This window comes from Prionailurus viverrinus, chromosome D4 (assembly GCF_022837055.1).
Source record: "Prionailurus viverrinus isolate Anna chromosome D4, UM_Priviv_1.0, whole genome shotgun sequence".
Lineage (NCBI taxonomy): Eukaryota > Metazoa > Chordata > Mammalia > Carnivora > Felidae > Prionailurus > Prionailurus viverrinus.
Window position 1 is genome coordinate 21,849,593 of NC_062573.1, and position 25,530 is coordinate 21,875,122.

At 36.7% G+C, this 25,530-nt stretch overlaps 1 protein-coding gene across 1 annotated transcript; it reads right to left on the reverse strand.

Moving 5' to 3' along the window:
- Window positions 1-4,379: 4,379 nt before the first annotated feature.
- On the reverse strand, window positions 4,380-5,333 carry LOC125150048 (olfactory receptor 13C7-like). Its single transcript, XM_047829363.1, has one exon. The coding sequence runs from the start codon at window positions 5,316-5,318 to the stop codon at window positions 4,380-4,382; it is 939 nt and encodes a 312-aa protein (XP_047685319.1). The 5' UTR covers window positions 5,319-5,333.
- Window positions 5,334-25,530: the final 20,197 nt, after the last annotated feature.

Below are 25,530 nucleotides of genomic sequence, written 5' to 3' on the forward strand. Positions count from 1 at the left end.
TATGAATATTTATATTATAAATATTTATATTTATATTATAAAGTATACAGTACTCCAAACCCACTAAAATCATGTGCAATGTGGAAATACATGAATATATCTTATTATATAAACCACAATATATAAGGAGTTAAAAAATGTACACTCATCCGTATTTGTGACATTTGTATGTCCTTTCTGGACCAGATGACTAAATGTGAGGTCAGTGTGCAAAACTCATTTGCTCTTTACCATGAACTCTCACCAAAGTCAATGAAATTGTTGTGATGCCTTGAATCCAGAAAGTAATAGGATGAAGAAGATAGGATGAATATGGGAATTACAGGGTTGTAGGGCTGGATTTGATCTCAGATATGAATAAACAGTCATCAGGATAATTGGTCCATTGGTCTAAGTAAAGAACTCTGATGCAGCCATTGATTGGATGAGAGAAGAAGCCTAAGAATGATGACCTCACAAAGATAGGGACGTAAGTTGGTTGACTAATTGACTGTGCACTGATGGTTGGACTCTCTAGGGAATAATTTAGGACAACTGTGTATAAAATGGTTGGTTATATTTTCCTGTTATTGGTCAGAGCTGTGGTAAAAGTGAAAGAATAGTACACTTGGGATATAGAGTAAATTATCCAAAGTATACAGAAATGCTGATTCAAAGGGGCACATGCACCCCAATGTTCATAGCAGTACTATCAACAATAAATTATGAAAAGATCCCAAATGTCCACCAACTGATGAATTGAATGGATAAAGAAGATGTGGCATGTGTATATATATATATATATATATATATATATATATATATATATACACATACACAATACACAAAGTGAAATATTACTCGATCAGAAAGAATGAAATCTTACCATTTGCAACAACATGGATGGAACTGGTGTGTGTTAAAAGCAAAATAAGTCAGGGGAAGAAAGGCAGATATCATATGATTTCACTCATGTGGAATTTAAGAACAGAACAGATGAACAGAGGGGAAGGAAGGCAAAATAAGATAAAAACAGAGAGAGACACAAACCATAAAAGACTCTTAAACACAGAGAACAAACTGAGCGTTGCTAGCAGGGAGGTAGGTAAGGGGATGGGCTCAATGGGTGATGGGCATTAAGGAGGGCACTTGTTGGGATGAGCACAGGATGTTATATGTAAGTGATGAATCACTAAATTCTACCCATGAAACCAATACTATACTATATGTTAACTAACTTAATTTAAATTAAAAAAAAGAATTACATTTTTTTTGGTTTGTATATAAACGTAGTGATCTTAGCCAATTTCATTTTTGTTTAATGTTTATTTATTTTGAGAGTGTGTGTGAACACCGCGTGATCAGGTGAGGAGCAAAGAGCCAGGGAGAGAGAGAGAATCACAAGCAGGCTTTGTACTGACAGTCTCCACCCCCCCCCCCCCCAGGCCAGGATGTGTGGGGATTGACCCATGAACCTGAGCTGAAATGAAGAGTTGGACGTTTAGCCAATGGAGCCATCCAGGCATCCTGAATTTAGGCAATTTCTTAAACATCAAATCTAATTTCCTTGTCTATGAAATGGGAATAGTTTATTTGATATATTTATAATAATTATTTAAAAGTTCATATTGGCTAATTCCAAAAGACCACTTGTCAATCAGCTAGGATGATGGGCTCTATCCTTTGATAGAGTCAGTTTTTGATCTTTTTTTTTTTTTTTTCTGGATAGATTCTAGCTCCAGGTAGTTTGAATTTACTGTGATTTTGGTGTACCTGGGTGACTCAGACAGTGAAACACCCAACTTTGGCTCAGGTCATGATCTCTGGTTTGTGAGTTCGAGCCCTGTGTCAGGCTTTGTGCTGACAGCTCAGAGCCTTGAGCCTGCTTTGGATTCTGTGTCTCCCTCTCTCTGCCCCTCCTCTACTTGCTCCCTCTCTTCTCTTCCTTCTCTCCCTCTCTCTCTTTGTATGAGATAAGTAAACATTAAATTTTTTTTTTTAATTTTTCTGTGATTTCAGTGTTTGAGAAACATCTATGAGTTGTTACAAGTCTAGCCTATCACTTTGGTAGTATCTAGGGATATCTAGGGCTATAACCATATATATCATTATATCTAGGGATGTAAGCATAAAATACCCCAAGTTATCTCTTTTTCTGTCTTTCACTTTTTCTCTGACAGTCTGAGCTGAATCATTCCCTGTGTGGGTGTCCTCTTGATTCTACTGGGTTCTGACTACCTGAACTGGGCCTCCCTTTCATGTTGACCTTTTACTTATTCCATCAGACCCACAAACATCCTGCTGGGCAGAACATGCAGGGATTCTTTTCTGAACTCTGTTGGGTTGTTGAAACCTTTGCTGGGTGGCCCTTGAGCAGAGCCACTCTCCTCATCCTTTTCAGGCTGTGGGACTGTACCAGGCAGCTCACCTGTATTACGTACAAATAGATGTTAGGTAATCACATAAAAAATAAAAATACAATTATTATTTGCTAGCAATTTCAAGGGGATTTCTTTGAAAGGAAATATTTAAAATGACTGTTGCTTCTGAAAGAGTGAAATTTTCAGTATTCCTTAAGAAGGGTTTATCCAACTGATATATTTTTCCCAGCAATTGCTTATTACAGAATAATTATACACTGATATTATTTCTGCCTTACCCAGCCAAAATGACCTCTTCAGTATATTTATCATTCTTTTATCTGCCCTTGTATGTCCATACATTTAATATTAGCTGCTATTTTACCCAAAGCTTTTGGATATGTTGTTTAGTTCAGTGAAATAATACATAAATTCAAGTTCTCTTATCTCCCTGTATTATATCAACTACTTGGACTACATTTTACTATTCTTTAAAAATGTTAATTCAGTAATTAATTACTGCCTACTATTAGAATTTATTTTACATTAGACTTCATACAGAGAACAGTGAGTTCTGCCATTGGGTAAATTTCAGAAACGAACAAATGATTATAGTATAAAAGGAAAATAGCCGTAACAGAGATAAAATTCAGGACAGCATACAGGAGGGAATAACTAACCCAGTAAAGTTTCAAAGGATTTGTAGAAGATCTAACACTTGAATTGTGTTTAATGAGATTGCAAGCTGTTACCATAGAAAGAGAAATGTGATGCTGGAGATGAAGTGGCATATGCTGTTGTCTTTAGGTGTAAAGAACATGATATATAATTGAAGAAGTAACAGTGAATGTAGCACAGCTTGTTCAAACATGGGAGAAATATGAGGAGGGAAAGAAGAAGGGGAAATACGTAGGGGCCAGGTTAGGTTGGGGCCAGATCAAGTCCTTGGGTAAAACAAAAATCAGGAATAAACAAACAGACAAACAGAAAACCTCAAGTAGTTCTCTTGAAAGGGAACTGAAAAATACGTGTTTTACTTGTTCAATAGACATACATACAGATGGTCATACATTAAAAAGGTTTGACTTAGGATATGTTGACTTTGCAATGATGTTAAAATGATATGCATTAGTAGAAACCATACTTTAAAATTTGAATTGTGATCTTTTCCTGGGCTAGTAAGTTGTAGTATGATATTCTTTTGTGGTATTCTTTTGTGCTTCCAGTCTGAGCAACATGATCGTAAGAGTTCTCAGTTGCATACAGTACAGTACTCAATAAATTAAATGAAACATTCAACATTTTATTGTAAACAGGCTTTGTATGAGATAGTTTTGACCAATTATAGGGTAATGTAAGTGTTCTGAGCATGTTCAAGTTAAGCTAGGATAAGCTCTGAGGTCCAGTAGATTAGTAAATTAAATGCATTTCTTTTTCTAATTTTTTAAATGTTTTTGAGAGAGAGAGAGAAGGAAAAGGAGAGAAGGCCACAAAGAGAGACAGAGAGAGAGAGAGAGAGAGAGAGAGAGAGAGAGAGAGAGAGAACATGAGTGGGGAAGGGGCAGAGAGAGAGGGAGACAAAGAATCTGAAGCAGGCATCAGGGTCTGAGCTATCAGCCTGGAACCCGATGCAAGGCTCAGACTCACGAGCCATGAGATCATGATCTGAGCTGTATCAGACGCTCAATTAACAGAAACACCCAGGCACCCCAACAGGCATTTTTGACTTATGATATTTTCAACTTTCAATGGGTTTATCTGGATATAACCCCATCAGTTGAAGAAGACATACTGGATTTTCTTGGAAAAGCTTAATTTCATTTTTTCTTATTTCTTAAAGTTTACTCACTTCTTATACCAGTAGTGTCTACATTTTTATAACAGTCATTTTCATAAAAGGTGAAGTTATTGTCTTCACATTTCTTCCAACTCCTAAATTCTGCAATTCGACATACAATCTTTATTGTTCTCTTTATATGAAAAGCTTTTGTCTCAAATCTATGAGCTTATTTTGTGCATGAACTCAAAGGTATAAGTTTTTCATCCTTTTCTCCAGAACCAGTGTCTCCTCATCAATTTTCTCATAGCTCCAAGCACCTCTGTATTCCTCAGGCTATAGATGATAGGATTGAGCATGGGAGTGACTACTCCATAGAACAGAGCAATCAGTTTGTCAACAGCAGAGTCTTTGGACTTTGGCTTCATATACATGAAGAGGATTGTCCCATAAAACACAGTCACTACTGTTAAGTGGGCTGAACAGGTAGAAAAGGCCTTTTTTCTTCCTTCTGCTGAATTGATTCTTAGTACAGTAGAAAGGATGAAAATGTAGGAGATACAAATTAACAATAATGGAGAAAACAAAAATATTACATTGCCCAACATTATAGCAATCTCATTCAAGGAAATATCTGCGCAAGCCAGCTTGACAAAGGCCAATATTTCACAAACAAAGTGGTTAATGACATTTTTTCCACAGAAGGGCAACTGTATTGCAAGTATAGTTTCTGTCAGTGAATTGAGAAAGCCCAGTCCCCAGGAGAGGGCTGCCATCTGAATGCAAAGTGCCTTGCTCATGATGATGGGGTATCTCAGAGGGTTGCAGATGGCCACGTAACGGTCATATGCCATCACTGCTAGAAGCACGCACTCGGTGGACCCCATAGTGTAGGAGACAGACATCTGAACAACACATCTAAGGAAGGAGATGGTTTTTTTCTGTGATAGGAAGTGAATCAACATTGAGGGGATAAAGGAGGATGTGTAACAAATATCTAGGAGGGAAAGATTACCAAGGAAGAAGTACATGGGTGTATGGAGGTGGGAGTCCAGGAGAGTTAGTATGATCAAGGGGCTGTTCCCCAGCAGGATCACCAGGTACATCATCAAGCACATGACGAAAAGGAGTTTTTCCACTTTGGGGTACTCAGAAAGTCCCTGCAGAATGAACTCAATCTCTGTCCAGTTTGTCCTGTCCATTTTATTTTTCTATACCTGGAGTAATCCAGAAGAGAAAACTGCATGTGAGCATAATGCGTCAGTGCCTATTACCATGTGCAGTGAGAGATCACTGGGGGAGGGGCACCAAGTGTGTCCACACTAGCTGGAGTGGTGCTAAGAGCTCTGAATTTAGCGTTTTGAATTTCTCTTCTGGTACATATAGGAAGGGATTGAAGACGTGTAATAATTACATTGATAGCTTATTAAAAATATAGGCTCTTGTATTCCATTTCCTGAGATAGTGATACACAGTTCTGAGGCAGGGAAGAACTATTTGCATCTGAACAAACATCTATTATTTCCTGTTCTTTGGACCCACAGACTCCACTTTGAATATCATCATTTTGGAAAGCTTATGCTTAATCTGTTAAAAATAACTATCTATTTGATTTTATTTCATGGCAGTCATTAACAATCCCATTGGTTTATGGTTTTATAATTTACATATATTTACACATATTACTCATTTTATCATCACTATAATTCTCTGAGGAAAGTAAAATTCATAGAGGTAAAATGTATACAAAAACACAATGGTGAGCCACTATTCAGTCTGCATTTACTGACTGTATTTCACCCGCCCTTTTTGTTTATTTTTAATTTTTTAAAATTTTATTTCTTTTTGAGAGACAGCACTCATGGGGAGGGGCAGAGAGAGAGAGAGAGAGAGAGAGAGAGAGAGAGAGAGAGGGATTTGGAGGATCCAAAGCGGCTCTGTGCTGACAGCAGAGAGTCAGATGTGGGTCTTGAATCCAGGAACCAGGAGATGATGACCAGAGCCGAAGTCAGATGCTTAAAAGACTGAGTCACCATGGCACCACTCACCTGCCCTTTTTAAACAACATGCTCTTGCCCTCTCTGAATTATGTAAATTGTTTAAGGAGCGGGTATCAGACATCTTTTTAAATAATGTTCTCCAGATGATGCTAATGTTCAATGTGGAAGAAAACCACCTGTCTAGTGAAGTACCTCCAAATTTTAGTATACAGACAAATCACATGGGGGAAATTTGTAAAGGATTCTAACTCAGTGGGTCTGAATTGATTCTAAGATCTGAATTTATTAACTTGTTCTCAGATGCTGCTGCTGTTGCTGTCTGTAGAACTCACATGAATAGCAAGGCTTTTTAGACCATTTCTCTCCAATGCTATTGCAGAATGCCACTACTGCTTCCCTTGTATGTAGGACTGTAATCAAATAGTAGACAATGCAAAACTGAACATTCTGTGACACTTGGAGTTGAGACATCTGTGTGAGTGTATTGCACTCAGTTTTGTGTTCTTTAGATTTTAGATATACAAGCAGTCAATCCACATACAGAAGAGACTGTTTTTTGTTTCTGTCCATATTAAAGTCCTTTCTCTTCCATTTGTGGAATTTACGATTAGGGCCAATACTTTCCAAAAAAGGAATTTGAGATCAACTCAAGCATCTGAGTTGTGCGTCATAGAGCATGGGGCAAATAACTTTAATTTGAAAACATTTAAAGAGTAGATATTAGTAGCTGACCTTTTTATAGTTATTAAATCAAAGAACATAATTTTGAAAACACCTTTTCATTCTCAAGGGTTTTACCTAACTTAAAAACACCCTGAGGAAAAGAAAAAGACTGATCCAATGGATGAGTTTGTAGTTTGTTTTTTTTTTTAAATGTTTTTTTTATTTATTTTGGGTGAGAGAGGGAGAGCGCAGTGCATGATCAGGGGCTTGATCTCATGACCTGTGAGATAGTGAGCCGAAATCAAGAGTTGGAGGCTCAACCAGCTGAGCCACCTAGGTGCTCTTCTAGTTAATATCTTTAAACAAGCCTGTATGGGGCACCTGAGTGTCTCGGTTTGTCAAGCGCCTTCCTCTTGCTTTTGGTTCTGGTCATGATCTTACGGTTCCTGGGATCGAGCCCTGCGTCCATCTGCACTGTTAGCAGAGAGCCTGTTTGGGATTCTCTCCCTCCTCTCTCTCTGCCCTTCCCCCTCATTCTCTCTCTCTCTCTCAAAATAAATAAACATTAAAAAAGTAAACAAGGCTCTGTTTCTGATATAGGTTTTGGCATTTCTCTCTGTGATTGTCATTTGACAACAGGTTATGTTGCTTTCTATTACAACTCCAGTATGCAATGGTGAAACATATTCATCAGCATAATACGATGCTTATACATATATTAGCTATGGAAAAGAGGGTTCTCATCCATTTCAAGCTGACTAGGCTTTGCAGGCATACATTACAAAGAGGGTAGGAAGGGTTGGGTAAGATAGGATATACTTCTATTTGGTATTAAGACTGGACTATGATTGACTGTAGATGCATATATCACCCTACTCTTAATCTGAAAATAAAATTTTGATAGAGGCTTTGAAGGAGTATCAGTTTTCTGGGATCTGTTACTTCAGGGGACATGTGAATCACATCAAATACCCGCTCCTTTCTTTTCTAGGAACATCTCCTAAAAGTTGATTTCTATTTGGAAATTACTTGTAGCAAATAATGATGGTATACATCTGGTATCCTGACAGTTCAGAGATAGTTGCTGTAAAAAAATTTTCACTTACAAACATAAGAGAAACCACCACTGTGCTTTAATGCTTTCAAATGGTCGGGAGAGGAGGATAATGGACTGTAGAGGGGAAATTACCTTCATTACTCTTGTAATGCTAGTGTAACTTTTAGGAAGCAATCGACAAATACTCTTGTTTAATAGCATTGTGACAAACCTTTTCTTCATTTTAGCTTACTTCACTAAAATAGTTTCCTGGGAATAAGTGAATGAAAACTTTTAAGATTCTGGATAGTTTTTAATAAATCACTTTCCATGCTAAATGTATATTAAATAATTCCTTTTTTACTAAATCTTTGCCATTACTGGATATTATTTTTGAAACAGTTTTTCATTCTTAGCTCATGGCAGGGGAATTGTTAAATAATCATGGCACACTAATTTGATGGTCCATTATGAACTTATTAATATGACAATGTGACAACTTTGTATTACAACAAAAAGGATGTTTAAATTATGTGAAAATGATTAAGTTGGAAACAGAAACAAAACTACAGCATTTTTCTTCTTTTTTGCAAAACTAAAACCTAAACCAAGATAGCCTAGACAGCATAGAAAGATTGGAAAAGAATACCAAAAACGTTAATGGTTACCTTAGAGACCTTTCTCATATTCTTCTGAATTACCCCAGTTTTTAAAATAGATAAAGATAAAGAAGGCATATTATTAAAAAAGAGAAAAACACTAAAGCAAGTGTCCAGTTATTTTAGGAAGACTAACTCACAAAAAAAGAATGTTAAAATAATTTAAGTAGTACAATTATTGCCTCAAGTGCCTAGAAACTACACATTGAGGCTGAGCTGTACTGGTGTGTCCTATCAGATTATTAGAAGGAACCCACTGTTACTGGTAGACAGAGAGCATTTATAGTCTCTACTCTCAAAAGCTTCCAAAGAAGAGTGTTTTGTGTTTTTAGGAGCTACACCAAGATAGAGGACTTGAGTTCTTGACTTAATCATGCGTTATCGAAGGAGAATGCAGACTGTTGATGCCTAGCACAGAATTATTGTTTAGAAGATGACATTCCTATTTGAAAAGGATCTGAACTGGCCTGGATCCTAGCCAACCTCTAATCCCCCTCTCCCAACTCCTGGTGTTTTATAAGAATTAACCACTCTGTGGTTCAGTGCCCTTGGACTTCATCTGGGCACTATTTTAGTGTTGTAAGAAACCTAAGGAAAGTCTGTGACTTTTTATCCAAGCCAGAAGTCAAGCCCTCTAACTTTCTAGAAGGAAACTTTTTAACTTTCTATATATTTTTTTTCATTTTGTTTTATTGACTTAGCTACTTGAAGACCTAATAGTTAAAGTACTAAGATTTTTCAATGTAAAACACATGCTATCTGTACTCTAAATTCTCATTAGAGGAAACAGTCCTATCATCCTCTCCAGATCTTCTAAAGATATCAATTAAGACAACTGATACTGTACAAAAATGAATGGACCTGCTAGCTCTCAACTTATAGATTTTATAAACTCTAATATTCAACTAATATGCCACATGAAAGATATATTATTTTAGCTTACAAAGAGAAGAGAAAGTTGCCTGTGATATCCTAGTATGAGGCGCTTCATATAATTTTTATCATTTAATCTTCAAAATAAGCCAAATGTTATTATGGATTTTACCATTGAGGAAATTAGTTTGAAATTTCAAAGGTTAAGTACCATGATCATTGTCTTCTTTTAAAGTTCTTATTTAAATTCTAGTGAGTTAACATATAGTGTAATACTAGTTTTGGCTGTGCAATTTAGGGACTCAATACTTCCATACAACACCCTGTTTTCAATATCTTATAGTTGTTAAATACCAGAAGTATGATTTAAATCCTTATCTTCATGATTCCCAAGCCCATTTTTAGCACTATAGTACATTTACTTACTGATAAAATTTCTTCTTATAAAACCACTGTTTAATATGACATACTTAACTTTCAAGCATCCAAATGATAAAAATACACATAAAATATATCGAAATCCTTGGAAAGCAGTGAAGGCATTTATTGTCTTCCACTTATGAAGACACTATCCACAAAAATGAATTAAAATTTAAAAAAATAGCCAAAAATCCTTTCTAATGGTCTAGTGTGGACAATTAAGATGTAGGGTGGTAGAATTGATTTGTTACATAAATGGGAAATAAAAAGAATTAATATTTCTTCTTTTGCCTTGGACCCCTATAGCCAAATTAACACCTATAATTACTTCAGCCCCCTGTTATACATGTTTTGTTTGTAAACCTGTTTTTACTATAAACACCTTTAATTACCAGTTTCTTCAAACCCTTATTGAGCATAGTTTATGATTAATATATAAATTACTGTGGGCTCTTTCTCCATATAATTTTTACTTAAGATTTTAGTGAACTATATACCTGAATACAGTAGCTTTTCACCCATTATTTATAAGGGTCTATTGTATTACAGGAAACTTTTTCTTCCTCACCCACCTCTTCTGTGTGTTATTTTGGGATTTTTAGAGAAATTTAAATAATATCCTGCTCTTAAAAATGATGCTTAGGGGGCGCCTGGGTGGCACAGTCGGTTAAGCGTCCGACTTCAGCCAGGTCACGATCTCGCGGTCCGTGAGTTCGAGCCCCGCGTGGGGCTCTGGGCTGATGGCTCAGAGCCTGGAGCCTGTTTCCGATTCTGTGTCTCCCTCTCTCTCTGCCCCTCCCCCGTTCATGCTCTGTCACTCTCTGTCCCAAAAATAAATAAACGTTGAAAAAAAATTAAAAAAAAAAGATGCTTAGATTTTTGTATTTTTTCCTTTACGTATATATATACATATATATATATATATTCATATTTTCAAAATCCCAACAGCAATGATCACCTCAATAACAAAAAAAATCCTTACATTTATTGATGTTTTCATTTGGAAATGATTTTAGTAAAGCTTTTCTCTTTATCTTACCTTCTGACTGTGTTTAAAAGTCATTCTCACCATTCCATTCTATTAAGTAATAGAAAACATTTCCAGGGATTTGAATTCCATTTGCATTTTTCAGATGAAACCAGAAGATTCTCACTTTGAAAGATGTTTGTTCTCCTTCCTAAAAAGAAATGCGAGAAAGAATTGCTACAACCAGGCAATTGGTCTGCACATGAATTTTCCCAAGAACGTGTCAAGGAAAGAAAACATATTAAAAATAAGGACCCATGATGCAACTTTGGTTTCCCAGTATTTGTGCTAAAGTTGATGCTTACTGTAGAGATTCAGTTTCACTTGGAAGTTAATTTAGCACTTATTTTTAGAAACTTCTTCAATCCCTAAGGTTGTGAATCAGAAACAGGATTCTCTAGAGATCAAAATCCCTGACTCCCGCACATTCTAAAGACCCAATTATCTTCACTTAAAGAGAATCTTCCCCAGCCATACATTTCTTGGAGTATTCATTGAATATGACTGTATTTGATGGCTTCTACAGAAGCTGGGGTTGGAATCAGAATATGTCCAAAAGGTCTCAGAAGAGTTAAACTTTCACCAAAAATTTTTTTTTTATTCCACAGATAATACCAGGTCAATCCCCAAATACTCCTAAATAGTCCTTCCACCTCTTTAAAGTCTTTTTATCTTTCATATTTTTGTTAGTTCTAGACCATGCACTACACATTTTTTCTTTATACCAATATAATCATAGTATATAATTAGTATTTGCCACTTTATAGCAATGTTTTTGTGATTTTTTTAGTCTTTATAATATTCCTTTTTAACATTTGAAGAGTCTTTAATCAAGTGGAATTAGTGTAATCTAGCCTATAATTTTAATAGTATTGGATAGTTTAATTTGTCTCAAATTCATGAGATTTTGGTATAATGACCATTGGTATCTATGTATTAGGCTAACTAATCTGCTTTTCCTTCTTCTGAAAAGCAGGTATCACCATGAACACAGCCACTCAGGGACGCACTCCTAGAAGAGTGAATAATCTCCTCACTGTGTGCGCCAGACTTTGTTCAGATTGCTGTTTCCATGCCATCTGTTCCTGGATTGTTTTCCTGCCTTCTCTCCAGGAGCAGTGCAGTACCCTCTGGGCTCTATCCTAGCCAAGCCTGCTGACCTTCAAAACTCTAGGCTTTAAGGCCCATTGGATGTAAGAACTCATGAAATTCGGCCCCTCTGGTTTTCCCAGCCAATGTCTTTGGGGAAACTTTCTCCTTATGTGTTTCCCTGTGTGCTTTTCTCTCTCTAGCTTTCTCCATGAGGATGGCTCCCTCCCCTCTGCAGCACCCTGGGTCCTTTTCTCCCCCAAACCAGGTCTCTCTACTTGCTACCTTCTTTGAGGTGGCCTCTTCTCTCCTTTTAGTTGTGGAGATTGTTGTGGCGGTGTTTAGGTTGATTCTGGGTTATTTAGGATGATTTGATAGTTATCTAGTTGTGTTTGTGGGAAGAGATGGGTCTAGTGTCCTCCTACTATACTGCCATCTTCCTGCCTGCTGCCTTTTGTAGTAGTTTTCCATACTTTTCTATTTTGGTGAGGGGCAATTATGAGGTCATCATAGTACATCATTTGATGGACTATTGTACAACCATTAAATAAAATTTTTGAAGAATTTGTATTAGTGCAAAAATAGTTATGTTAACATTGTTGCATGCAGGAAAAAAAAATAGTTTTTTTCATTGTTTGCAAAGCCAAAACCTAACTAGGAAAACTTATGTGTGATAGACTCTGGAAAGATATATTTGAAAAATTAACCAAGGTACTTTATCCTAATTGTTCTAGTTTCTCAAATAACTATGGATACATATGTAAAACTGAAAATATAATTTTAAAAAGAGGAAAAAATTGAGGTACTCTTAAAATTATGTTAGAAAATTTAATGGATAGTAAAAAATAAAATCTCTATTTAAATAATTAAAGCAATTTCTTTAGGAATGGAGATTACACATTGAGGCTGAGTTGCCCTGCAAGCCCACTCATTGGGAAGTTTTGTACCTTCTAGGTGATGACAGAAAAGATAAGTATAGTTTTATTTTTTTTAATATTTTTTGTGGGTGGCACTTTATTGAGCCATTTGGGTTTTTAAAATTATGACCCATGTCCTAGCTTTAATAAGATAGATTAAAAAGATAGTAAATAACCCTTTCTGTTACAAAATGTAAAAGAACAACTCTGTTTGCTTGAAACATTGTTCTGAGATGACTTACTTTGGTGCTTCAATTAAGTAATGTTGGATATGGGATTGTGAGGATCCATTATGATTTGAGGAGAAGAAAGGAAAAAATGGGTCAAGAGCTCAGCTTTTAGGGAAGGAAGCTCTGTCACATGGTGGCAGACAAGGAAATACGAAGATACGTCCAAGAATTCCTTGTGGTCACGTCAATGAACTTCAGAAACAATGATGTTGGATTCTCAGTTTTAACTTTTTTACTGTTCAGTTCTGTAATTTCCCCCCTTGTGATTACAACTGTAGTCAAAGTCTGTTTCACCTGGGCTAGTGGTTTTGTGGTGAACATATTGTGTTCATTGTTTGGGTGAAGCAGTTCAAGGAAAGGAGAGCAGTGTCTTCAGAAGTAGAAGTTGGCTGAGAGCACCTGGAATTCTATACATATTTTCACCATTAACTCCTAATTGTTTAAGTTAGATAGGTGGTGGTTTTATGCCAATTAGTTGGGGAATAGGTATATCTGTTCAGGTGAATTCTTTGGAGATGCTTACAGTACAGAGTGGGATTGAGTTACAAAATAGATGGTAGGGTTACAGTAAGAAAACTGAATAGCTTGATGGCTTCCAGGTTTCACTGTATGCTTGCAGAATTTCTTAATTTCTTGTGAATTTCAAAATGCCATTCATATTCACATATGTATGAGTAAATTCTGATTTTCAGCTTCAGTAAGTTTTAGATTATTTTGTACAATAAAGACTTTTTCTCTTCTCTCACTGATTTAATAAATGCGAGTTAATACATACACAATTCTTTTAACAGTGCCTAGAAATTTATAAGTTTTTACTCTTACTGTTAATAACCAAGAGGTAATGTAGCTATACATTACCAAGAGGTCTTTCTACTATATTATCAGTAAGATATGGTAGGTTGAACAGTGGTATGGACAAGGCCCCTGGGATATATTTGGATTAAGCGTTTCAGCAGTATATGATAAAAAGAATGGGATAAGACACATCCTCAAGACTCCGGATTGGCTATTTGTAATACAATATAAATGTAATATAATTAAGCCTTTAGGGGATTATTCTTGAAGTTTTCAAAAGTTTTGAATGTCTTTCCCCTGAAGCAATTTAAAGCTATGGCTTAGAAAAGTGTATAAGTCCCTTAGAGCAAGAAATATTTAAATTGCCTTCCTGAGCCTGGAGAAAATTCTTTAGATAATTTCCTGAGTCTTCATCTTAGGGCAGTGTTTTCACCTTGGCTTGAAGGGCAAATGAAATCTTCCATGGTCTCAAATATTTATTTTTATCTTTCTTTTGACTAGCGCATACAAAATACATTCCCTTTGTAATCAATCATGTTTGTCTGTACTGTATAGAAGTTTTTAAAACCATTTGAAATAGTAGTACCTTTGCCATCAATGTTTTCCAGACCACAAGGCCTGTGACATTATTGTTCCTCAGTGGTGATACCTTCAGATACTCATCAACCTCATGGAAAATTTTGTACAATTGGCTGCAAATAGAAGATTAGGCAAAACAATCTGCCATGCAGCGTAACCTAGGATAGTTTAGGGGTGCTTGGTGGCTCTGTGCTGGGCATGGGACCTGCTTGAGCTTCTCTATCTCCCTTTCCCTTCACTCCTCCCCTACTCTCTCCCTCAAAAAATTAATTAATTAATTAATTAGTTAGTTAATTAAAATGATGGTTTAGTGTGCTATGGAAGTATAAGTGACAAGTAACTGAGGATCAAGGCGTACTTGCTAACAGAGGTGATATATGAACTGATTCTTAATTTGTGAGTGACATTTTGAGAGGTAAGTAATATGAGGAAGGACATCCAGGAAGAAGAAAAAATAACACCATGGTATGAAACAAGAAATGGCATGATGAAGGCATAAAAATAAAAATAACACAGCACCACAAGAATATAAATAGGGAGGTATATGGGGGTTGGAGGAACATGAAACCAAACAGACCTAAGCATAGAGAGCCTCATATGCCTTATGTAGCAATCAGGGATTAGTTACAAATATTAGAATACACTGGATGGAAAGAAAGTATTTCACTAACTTTTGTTAAATGATAGTGTAGAAGTGTTTTTGTATAGTAATTCCTTCCCAGAATTTTCAGGAAACTTATGTTTTCCAAATCACAAAATCCTGATTAATTGAGAATTGGAAAAATGGAAAAATCTGATGTACCCATTACCCTTTGGGGGGGTCTCAAGTGGTTTGAAACCTAGCCCAGAAAATATGAAAAATTCTATAAGATACAAATTTTATGAAAAGTTAAAGAATATTAAAAGCTAGGGCAAATAGGAGTTTAGAACAAGAAAATCAGATTTGGCCTTGGGTGATCCCAAGGAGATTAATTATGGCCTGAAAATGAGAAGATGGACCCTTGATTCAGAGCAAAGTACCTCATAACGTTAGGTGGACAAAAGACCTGAGAATGGAACAAGAACAACAGCCAGCATTTATTGAGCTGTAATTTTGGTCCAGGAATTTTACTGGCTCATAAAAGCAATTATGCAATTAGTGGAAAGGAAATGACATAGGATAGAAGGATAGACCCTTAACCTTGTCAAAGAATAGTTTACACCTTGATAGTGGAACATGAGACAGTTATGGGCCTGAAAATCCTAATGAAACTATGTAAAGTGTCTTGAGTATTGAAATATGATTATATTTAAAGTACCTATTAGTCTTCAATTATCATTTAGTGTGTAATACTGAACAAGTTAGAACAATTTTCAAACCTACAGGGTTTTGTCCTATGGCATTGGGTGGTTTGATGTAGTATACCTTCAGAAAAGTGAGAGAGGCTGTGAATCTAAGGCTTAAATGTGTTTATTTTATGAATAAGCAATATATTTATAAAGTGAAAATTTTTTAAAGTACTGCAAGATGGACAGTAAGTAGCCTATGTTAATAAGCTATCCATTTCCTTTTCTGCAGATAACTACTCTTCTTTTTCTAGAGAAAATGTGTATGTGTATATATATCACACATAGATGTATAATATTTTTTACACAAATATCAATGGGTCATATATACCATTATGAACATTACTTTTCCCGTTGATATTTAGATATTTCCACATCAATGCACAAAATGCCCCATATTCTTTTTTTTTTTTTCTGAAATTTATTGACAAATTGGTTTCCATACAACACCCAGTGCTCATCCCAAAAGGTGCCCTCCTCAATACCCATCACCCACCCTCTCCTCCCTCCCACCCCCCATCAACCCTCAGTTCTCAGTTTTTAACAGTCTCTTATGCTTCGGCTCTCTCCCATTCTAACCTCTTTTTTTTTTTTCCTTCCCCTCCCCCATGGGTTCCTGTTCAGTTTCTCAGGATCCACATAAGAGTGAAACCATATGGTATCTGTCTTTCTCTGTATGGCTTATTTCACTTAGCATCACACTCTCCAGTTCCATCCACGTTGCTACAAAAGGCCATATTTCATTTTTTCTCATTGCCACGTAATATTCCATTGTGTATATAAACCACAATTTCTTTATCCATTCATCAGTTGATGGACATTTAGGCTCTTTCCATAATTTGGCTATTGTTGAGAGTGCTGCTATGAACATTGGGGTACAAGTGGCCCTATGCATCAGTGCTCCTGTATCCCTTGGATAAATTCCTAGCAGTGCTATTGCTGGGTCATAGGGTAGGTCTATTTGTAATTTTCTGAGGAACCTCCACACTGCTTTCCAGAGCGGCTGCACCAATTTGCATTCCCACCAACAGTGCAAGAGGGTTCCCGTTTCTCCACATCCTCTCCAGCATCTATAGTCTCCTGATTTGTTCATTTTGGCCACTCTGACTGGCGTGAGGTGATACCTGAGTGTGGTTTTGATTTGTATTTCCCTGATAAGGAGCGACGCTGAACATCTTTTCATGTGCCTGTTGGCCATCCGGATGTCTTCTTTAGAGAAGTGTCTATTCATGTTTTCTGCCCATTTCTTCACTGGGTTATTTGTTTTTCGGGTGTGGAGTTTGGTGAGCTCTTTATAGATTTTGGATACTAGCCCTTTGTCCGATATGTCATTTGCGAATATCTTTTCCCATTCCGTTGGTTGCCTTTTAGTTTTGTTGGTTGTTTCCTTTGCTGTGCAGAAGCTTTTTATCTTCATAAGGTCCCAGTAATTCACTTTTGCTTTTAATTCCCTTGCCTTTGGGGATGTGTCGAGTAAGAGATTGCTACGGCTGAGGTCAGAGAGGTCTTTTCCTGCTTTCTCCTCTAAGGTTTTGATGGTTTCCTGTCTCACATTTAGGTCCTTTATCCATTTTGAGTTTATTTTTGTGAATGGTGTGAGAAAGTGGTCTAGTTTCAACCTTCTGCATGTTGCTGTCCAGTTCTCCCAGCACCATTTGTTAAAGAGACTGTCTTTTTTCCATTGGATGTTCTTTCCTGCTTTGTCAAAGATGAGTTGGCCATACGTTTGTGGGTCTAGTTCTGGGGTTTCTATTCTATTCCATTGGTCTATGTGTCTGTTTTGGTGCCAATACCATGCTGTCTTGATGATGACAGCTTTGTAGTAGAGGCTAAAGTCTGGGATTGTGATGCCTCCTGCTTTGGTCTTCTTCTTCAAAATTCCTTTGGCTATTCGGGGCCTTTTGTGGTTCCATATGAATTTTAGGATTGCTTGTTCTAGTTTCGAGAAGAATGCTGGTGCAATTTTGATTGGGATTGCATTGAAGGTGTAGATAGCTTTGGGTAGTATTGACATTTTGACAATATTTATTTTTCCAATCCATGAGCAGGGAATGTCTTTCCATTTCTTTAAATCTTCTTCAATTTCCTTCATAAGCTTTCTATAGTTTTCAGCATACAGATCCTTTACATCTTTGGTTAGATTTATTCCTAGGTATTTTATGCTTCTTGGTACAATTGTGAATGGGATCAGTTTCTTTATTTGTCTTTCTGTTGCTTCATTGTTAGTGTATAAGAATGCAACTGATTTCTGTACATTGATTTTGTATCCTGCAACTTTGCTGAATTCATGTATCAGTTCTAGCAGACTTTTGCTAGAGTCTATCGGATTTTCCATGTATAATATCATGTCATCTGCAAAAAGCGAAAGCTTGACTTCATCTTTGCCAATTTTGATGCCTTTGATTTCCTTTTGTTGTCTGATTGCTGATGCTAGAACCTCCAGCACTATGTTAAACAGCAGCGGTGAGAGTGGGCATCCTTGTCGTGTTCCTGATCTCAGGGAAAAAGCTTTCAGTTTTTCCCCGTTGAGGATGATGTTAGCTGTGGGCTTTTCATAAATGGCTTTTATGATCTTTAAGTATGTTCCTTCTATCCCGACTTTTTCAAGGGTTTTTATTAAGAAAGGGTGCTGGATTTTGTCGAAGGCCTTTTCTGCATCGATTGACAGGATCATATGGTTCTTCTCTCTTTTTTTGTTAATGTGATGTATCACGTTGATTGATTTGAGAATGTTGAACCAGCCCTGCATCCCAGGAATGAATCCCACTTGATCATGGTGAATAATTCTTTTTATATGCCGTTGAATTCGATTTGCTAGTATCTTATTGAGAATTTTTGCATCCATATTCATCAGGGATATTCGCCTGTAGTTCTCTTTTTTTACTGGGTCTCTGTCTGGTTTAGGAATCAAAGTAATACTGGCTTCATAGAATGAGTCTGGAAGTTTTCCTTCCCTTTCTATTTCTTGGAATAGCTTGAGAAGGATAGGTATTATCTCTGCTTTAAACGTCTGGTAGAACTCCCCTGGGAAGCCATCTGGTCCTGGACTCTTATTTGTTGGGAGATTTTTGATAACCGATTCAATTTCTTCGCTGGTTATGGGTCTGTTCAAGCTTTCTATTTCCTCCTGATTGAGTTTTGGAAGTGTGTGGGTGTTCAGGAATTTGTCCATTTCTTCCAGGTTGTCCAATTTGTTGGCATATAATTTTCCATAGTATTCCCTGATAATTGTTTGTATCTCTGAGGGATTGGTTGTAATAATTCCATTTTCATTCATGATTTTATCTATTTGGGTCATCTCCCTTTTCTTTTTGAGAAGCCTGGCTAGAGGTTTGTCAATTTTGTTTATTTTTTCAAAAAACCAACTCTTGGTTTCGTTGATCTGCTCTACAGTTTTTTTAGTTTCTATATTGTTTATTTCTGCTCTGATCTTTATTATTTCTCTTCTTCTGCTGGGCTTAGGCTGCCTTTGCTGTTCTGCTTCTATTCCTTTAGGTGTGCTGTTAGATTTTGTATTTGGGATTTTTCTTGTTTCTTGAGATAGGCCTGGATTGCAATGTATTTTCCTCTCAGGACTGCCTTTGCTGCGTCCCAAAGCGTTTGGATTGTTGTATTTTCATTTTCATTTGTTTCCATATATTTTTTAATTTCTTCTCTAATTGCCTGGTTGACCCACTCATTCGTTAGTAGGGTGTTCTTTAACCTCCATGCTTTTGGAGGTTTTCCAGACTTTTTTCTGTGGTTGATTTCAAGCTTCATAGCATTGTGGTCTGAAAGTATGCATGTTATAATTTCAATTCTTGTAAACTTATGAAGGGCTGTTTTGTGACCCAGTATATGATCTATCTTGGAGAATGTTCCATGTGCACTCGAGAAGAAAGTATATTCTGTTGCTTTGGGATGCAGAGTTCTAAATATATCTGTCAAGTCCATCTGATCCAATGTCTCATTCAGGGCCCTTGTTTCTTTATTGACCGTGTGTCTATGATCTATCCATTTCTGTAAGTGGTTTATTAAAGTCCCCTGCAATTACCACATTCTTATCAATAAGGTTGCTTATGTTTATGAGTAATTGTTTTATATATTTGGAGGCTCCTGTATTTGGTGCATAGACATTTATAATTGTTAGCTCTTCCTGATGGATAGACCCTGTAACTATTATATAATGTCCTTCTTCATCTCTTGTTACAGCCTTTAATTTAAAGTCTAGTTTGTCTGATATAAGTATGGCTACTCCAGCTTTCTTTTGGCTTCCAGTCGCATGATAAATAGTTCTCCATCCCCTCACTCTCAATCTAAAGGTGTCCTCAGGTCTAAAATGAGTCTCTTGTAGACAGCAAATAGATGGGTCTTGTTTTTTTATCCATTCTGATACCCTATGTCTTTTGGTTGGCACATTTAATCCATTTACATTCAGTGTTATTATAGAAAGATATGGGTTTAGAGTCATTGTGATGTCTGTATGTTTTATGCTTGTAGTGATGTCTCTGGGACTTTGTCTCACAGGGTCCCCCTTAGGATCTCTTGTAGGGCTGGTTTAGTGGTGACAAATTCCTTCAGTTTTTGTTTGTTTGGGAAGACCTTTATCTCTCCTTCTATTCTAAATGACAGACTTGCTGGATAAAGGATTCTTGGCTGCATATTTTTTCTGTCTAGCACCCTGAAAATCTCGTGCCAATTCTTTCTGGCCTGCCAAGTTTCAAAAGAGAGATCAGTCACGAGTCTTATAGGTCTCCCTTTATATGTGAGGGCACGTTTACCCCTTGCTGCTTTCAGAATTTTCTCTTTATCCTTGTATTTTGCCAGTTTCACTATGATATGTCGTGCAGAAGATCGATTCAAGTTACATCTCAAGGGAGTTCTCTGTGCCTCTTGGATTTCAATGCCTTTTTCCTTCCCCAGTTCAGGGAAGTTCTCAGCTATGATTTCTTCAAGTACCCCTTCAGCACCTTTCCCTCTCTCTTCCTCCTCTGGGATACCAATTATGCGTATATTATTTCTTTTTAGTGTATCACTTAATTCTCTAATTTTCCCCTCATACTCCTGGATTTTTTTATCTCTCTTTTTCTCAGCTTCCTCTTTTTCCATAACTTTATCTTCTAGTTCACCTATTCTCTCCTCTGCCTCTTCAAGTCGAGCTGTGGTGGTTTCCATTTTGTTATGCATTTCGTTTAAAGTGTTTTTCAGCCTCTCGTGACTGTTCCTTAGTCCCTTGATCTCTGTAGCAAGAGATTCTCTGCTGTCCTGTATACTGTTTTCAAGCCCAGCGATTAATTTTATGACTATTATTCTAAATTCACTTTCTGTTATATTATTTAAATCCTTTTTGATCAGCTCATTAGCTGTTGTTATTTCCTGGAGATTCTTCTGAGGAGAGTTCTTCCACTTGGTCATTTTGGATAGTCCCTGGCGTGGTGAAGACCTGCAGGGCACTTCCCCTGTGCTGTGGTGTATAACTGGAGTTGGTGGGCGGGGCCGCAGTCAGACCTGATGTCTGCCCCCAGCCCACCGCTGGGGCCACAGTCAGACTGGTGTGTGCCTTCTCTTCCCCTCTCCTAGGGGTGGGATTCACTGTGGGGTGGTGTGGCTCGTCTGGGCTACTTGCACCCTGCCAGGCTTGTGATGCTGGGGATCTGGCGTATTAGCTGGGGTGGGTAGGCAAGGTGCATGGGGGCAGGAGGGGCAGGCTTAGATCGCTTCTCCTTAGGTGATCCACTTCAGGAGGGGCCCTGTGGCAGCGGGAGGGAGTCAGATCCGCTGCCGGAGGTTTGGCTCCGCAGAAGTGCAGAGTTGGGTGTTTGCGCGGAGGGAGCAAGTTCCCTGGCAGGAACCGGTTCTCTTTGGGATTTTGGCTGGGGGATGGGCGGGGGAGATGGCGCTGGCGAGCGCCTTTGTTCCCCACCAAACTGAGGTCTGTCGTCAGGGGGCTCAGCAGCTCTCCCTCCCTTTGTCCTCCAGCCTTCCCGCTTTCCGAGCAGAGCTGGTAACTTACGACCTCCCAGACGCTAAGTTGCGCTTGCTGTCGGAACACAGTCCGCCCGGCCCCTCTGCTTTTGGAAGCCAGACTCGGGGGCTCTGCTTGGCCGCGAGCCGCCCCTCCGCCCCGGCTCCCTCCCGCCAGTCCATGGAGCGCGCACCGCCTCGCCGCCCTTCCTACCCTCTTCCGTGGGCCTCTCGTCTGCGTTTGGCTCCGGCGACTCTGTTCTGCTAATCCTCTGGCGGTTTTCTGGGTTATTTAGGCAGGTGTAGATGGAATCTAAGTGATCAGCAGGACGTGCGGTGAGCCCAGCGTCCTCCTAAGCCGCCATCTTGCCGCAACCCCCCATGTTTATATTTTGAAATGATTCTTCTGAGTTTTGAGTGGAGAGGACTATTTGGCTGGAGCAAACGAGGAAGCAGAGACTGGTAGGATGCTACCAACGTGTGCTAGGTGAGAAATGAATCACCCCATATTCTTTTTGACAGCAGAATAGTATTCCATTATTTCTATGTCCCCTTTGTCTAGAAATGTGAATTGTTTCTGCATCTGCTAATACAGATAGTATATTAATGAATCAATTTGTCTGTAAATCAGTTTACACATGTGCCAGCATAACTGGTGATAATTACCTAAAAGTAAATTTGTAGTCAAAGGTTACATGTATGCTTTTGTGATTTTGATAAATATTGCCAAATTGTCCTCTACAGAGGATGTACTAATTAGTGTGTACCCTGAGAATATAGGAGTTCCTGTCTCTTTGCCTTTAGGAGTCAAGTCATTAGAGATGAAACCATGCCTTATCCCTGTGAGATGTCAGTGTGTAGACAGCAAAAGAACGGGTCATGGTGAGAGATATTAGGAAAATTCTCTGTAAGCTCTCTGTGATTTTGGTCACTGAGTGCCTTAAAAACTTTTTTCAGTGTATATTTATTTATATTTATTTAATATTTATATAATGTTTGTATATTTATATTTATATATATAATTATTATTATATATAGACTTTATTGTACCAAATAACATAAGGATGTCAATTAACAGCAACCAAAGTTTATCTCTTCATGTGTATGTATATTACTAATATATATTTTTTACAGATATACTTATATATTACATGTTATACATATATTTGTTGTATATAATATATAACTACATATTGTATATTACACATAATTATTTATATTATTTTTAGAGTATATTCTGAAATGTAGAATTTCGTAAAAAATCATGCATTTTTGTTTGCAATTTAAAAAATGAAGATCTTTGATAGTCTATAAAAATTTAGGTAATCTATTATTCACATTCTCATCTGAGGAAAATTCTGCAAATACACCTTAACCAAACCCAAATATAAATTAAAATGTGGTCCTGAAGAGAATAGAAGAGAAATAGAAGAGAGAGGAACCAATGGTGATCAATGAGTGGATATAGAGAGGTTAAATACATTGATGAAGACTGTCCGATACATATAATGGAAGGGCTGAGGAAAAATTCTCAAAAACGCACATTGTAAGGAAATTATAAACACTTCTACATTATCTCATTGGCATTTGGGAATTTGAGGAGAGGAATGGAGGAATAAAAGTATTCTTGTAGTTCTGTCTTCATTTAGTGTTTGAGGGATAGCTTAGGAAACTAGATAGCACTCTAATGGAAAAAAATAATCATTATGAGCAAATGATTGGATCCTCTAAGTCAAATTATGACAGCAGAGAAAGAGAAGGTATCCACTTATAGAAGGGAAGAAGTGAGTAGAGTGTTCAAGTTAATGAAAACAAATAGTGAATGATAACCAGCAAAAATAAGGAAGTGGGAAAAAAAGAGGACACAATAATGTAAAATAAGTAGGTTATAAAAACAAAGTATATGGAAAGAAAAAGTGAAGTACATTAAAAATTGTATTTTAAAGTGAATGGACTGGATACTCTCATAAAAGACAGAGACTGTAAAAGGAGATTAAAAAATAGTTACAAACGAGAGGGAGTCAAACCATAAGAGACTCTTAAATACAGAGAACAAAGAGGGTCCATGGGGAAGTGAGGGGAGGGGAAAATGGGTGAAGGGATGAGCACTGGGTGTTGTATGTAAACGATGAATCATGGGAGTCTACTCCCGAAGCCGAGAGTACAGTGTATACACTGTATGTTTGCTAACTTGACAATAAATAATATTAAAAAAATAAATAAATTTATTCCTGAGTTCCTATCTGGGTTATCTTTTATTGATCCAGATATTATATATCAAAATAAAAAAATAAAATATAAAAAAATTAAACCCAGATATACATTACTTATAAGTAGTATACTTAACAAAGTGAGAAAGAAAAGTTGAGAAAAAGGGATGCACAAAGAGCAGGCAAAAGCATGTAATAGCAATATTATAAAGCTGGAATTCAAAGTACAAAACATAGGAAAGACAGGTTGATTAATAATATTCACAATTTATAAACATCATCTGCCATAAACAACATAGAAGTATATAAAAATCTTACATATATAGGCAGAACATGCTTACAAATATTTATATAGAATTGATTAATTATGGATGACAGGATATAATTATTTCAAAGGTTTGAATAATATATTAAATAAACTTGATTATAGGTATACATGTGTGCATGTATTGTGTATCTATATAAAACTATATAATTATATCTATATAAATCTATATGTCTCAAAGAGATTTTATGGTTTTTTTGTTAACATTTACAACATGGATCAAGTAATTGGCTGCCAAAGTCTCCATAACTAGAGAATTATAGGTATGTTCTTGTATCATAATAAAATAAAATTGGAAATAACAACATTCTAGTACATATATCTAATGATTAGTTATTCAAGAAGTATACACCCGGGTAACTCATGGTTTAAAGGGGAAAAGGCAAAATAATTACTTAGAAGGCAATGAAAAGAACATTTCATATCAAAATCTAAGTTTTTAGGAAACAAAGTATTTTAAGAGCATTAATTAGAGCTAGCAATAGAGAAAAAGGTGAAATATTAAGGAATTAAGTCTTATTTCATGAAATTAGAAAACCCAAATGAGCTTGAAAAATTTACCAGCAAAACTAAAGTTCATAAAACAGGGAAAAAAAGTGGAAAGGATAAGTCTATCCAAAAGCCTTCTTTCAGTTTTTGAGAGATCTGTAATATAGGAAAATGCCTTGTGAGATGAATAAGAAAAAATATTACTTAAGAATAGTTTACTTGGAGTCTATTTAAATATGTAACGCCGATTGTCCTCTGTCTAGGTAGCCGCATAATATTAAACTTTTTGGTTCTAGTATAATATTATTTTTATAACTGTTTGCTCATCTCTACCTATGAGGTATTAAAGTATCATTCTTTTCTACTTTCAGCATACCTATTTTGACAGTCTTTTTCCCCCAAAGACCTTCTGATACATGGTATCTTCCTGCTTCGGACTTGGAATTAACTAACTGATTTTTAAAGCCATGTGGAAATTAAAAGTAAATAACTACTGAGTGAAACATCCATGGATAAAAGTAGAACTATATCTTTTCCTTTGTCCTCCTGGCTTTCTATCCGTGAAGTACGTTGCTCATCCAGAAGGAATCTGTTATTATGGAATGGTGGATCTACCTTTAGATGGTTTTTACATTTGATTTTTTTCTAGGATTTATATTTCTTTCCTCTGTTAAGGTAAGCTTCGGCTTTAAAAACATTTAATCATTTTATTTATTCTTGATCTGAATTTCACAGTTTATCATTCATATGAGATTTTAATGATTAATATTATATCTTTTTTCTTCTCTCCTATCATATTATTCTCAGATTTTTTATTTAAAAAATTAAATTAT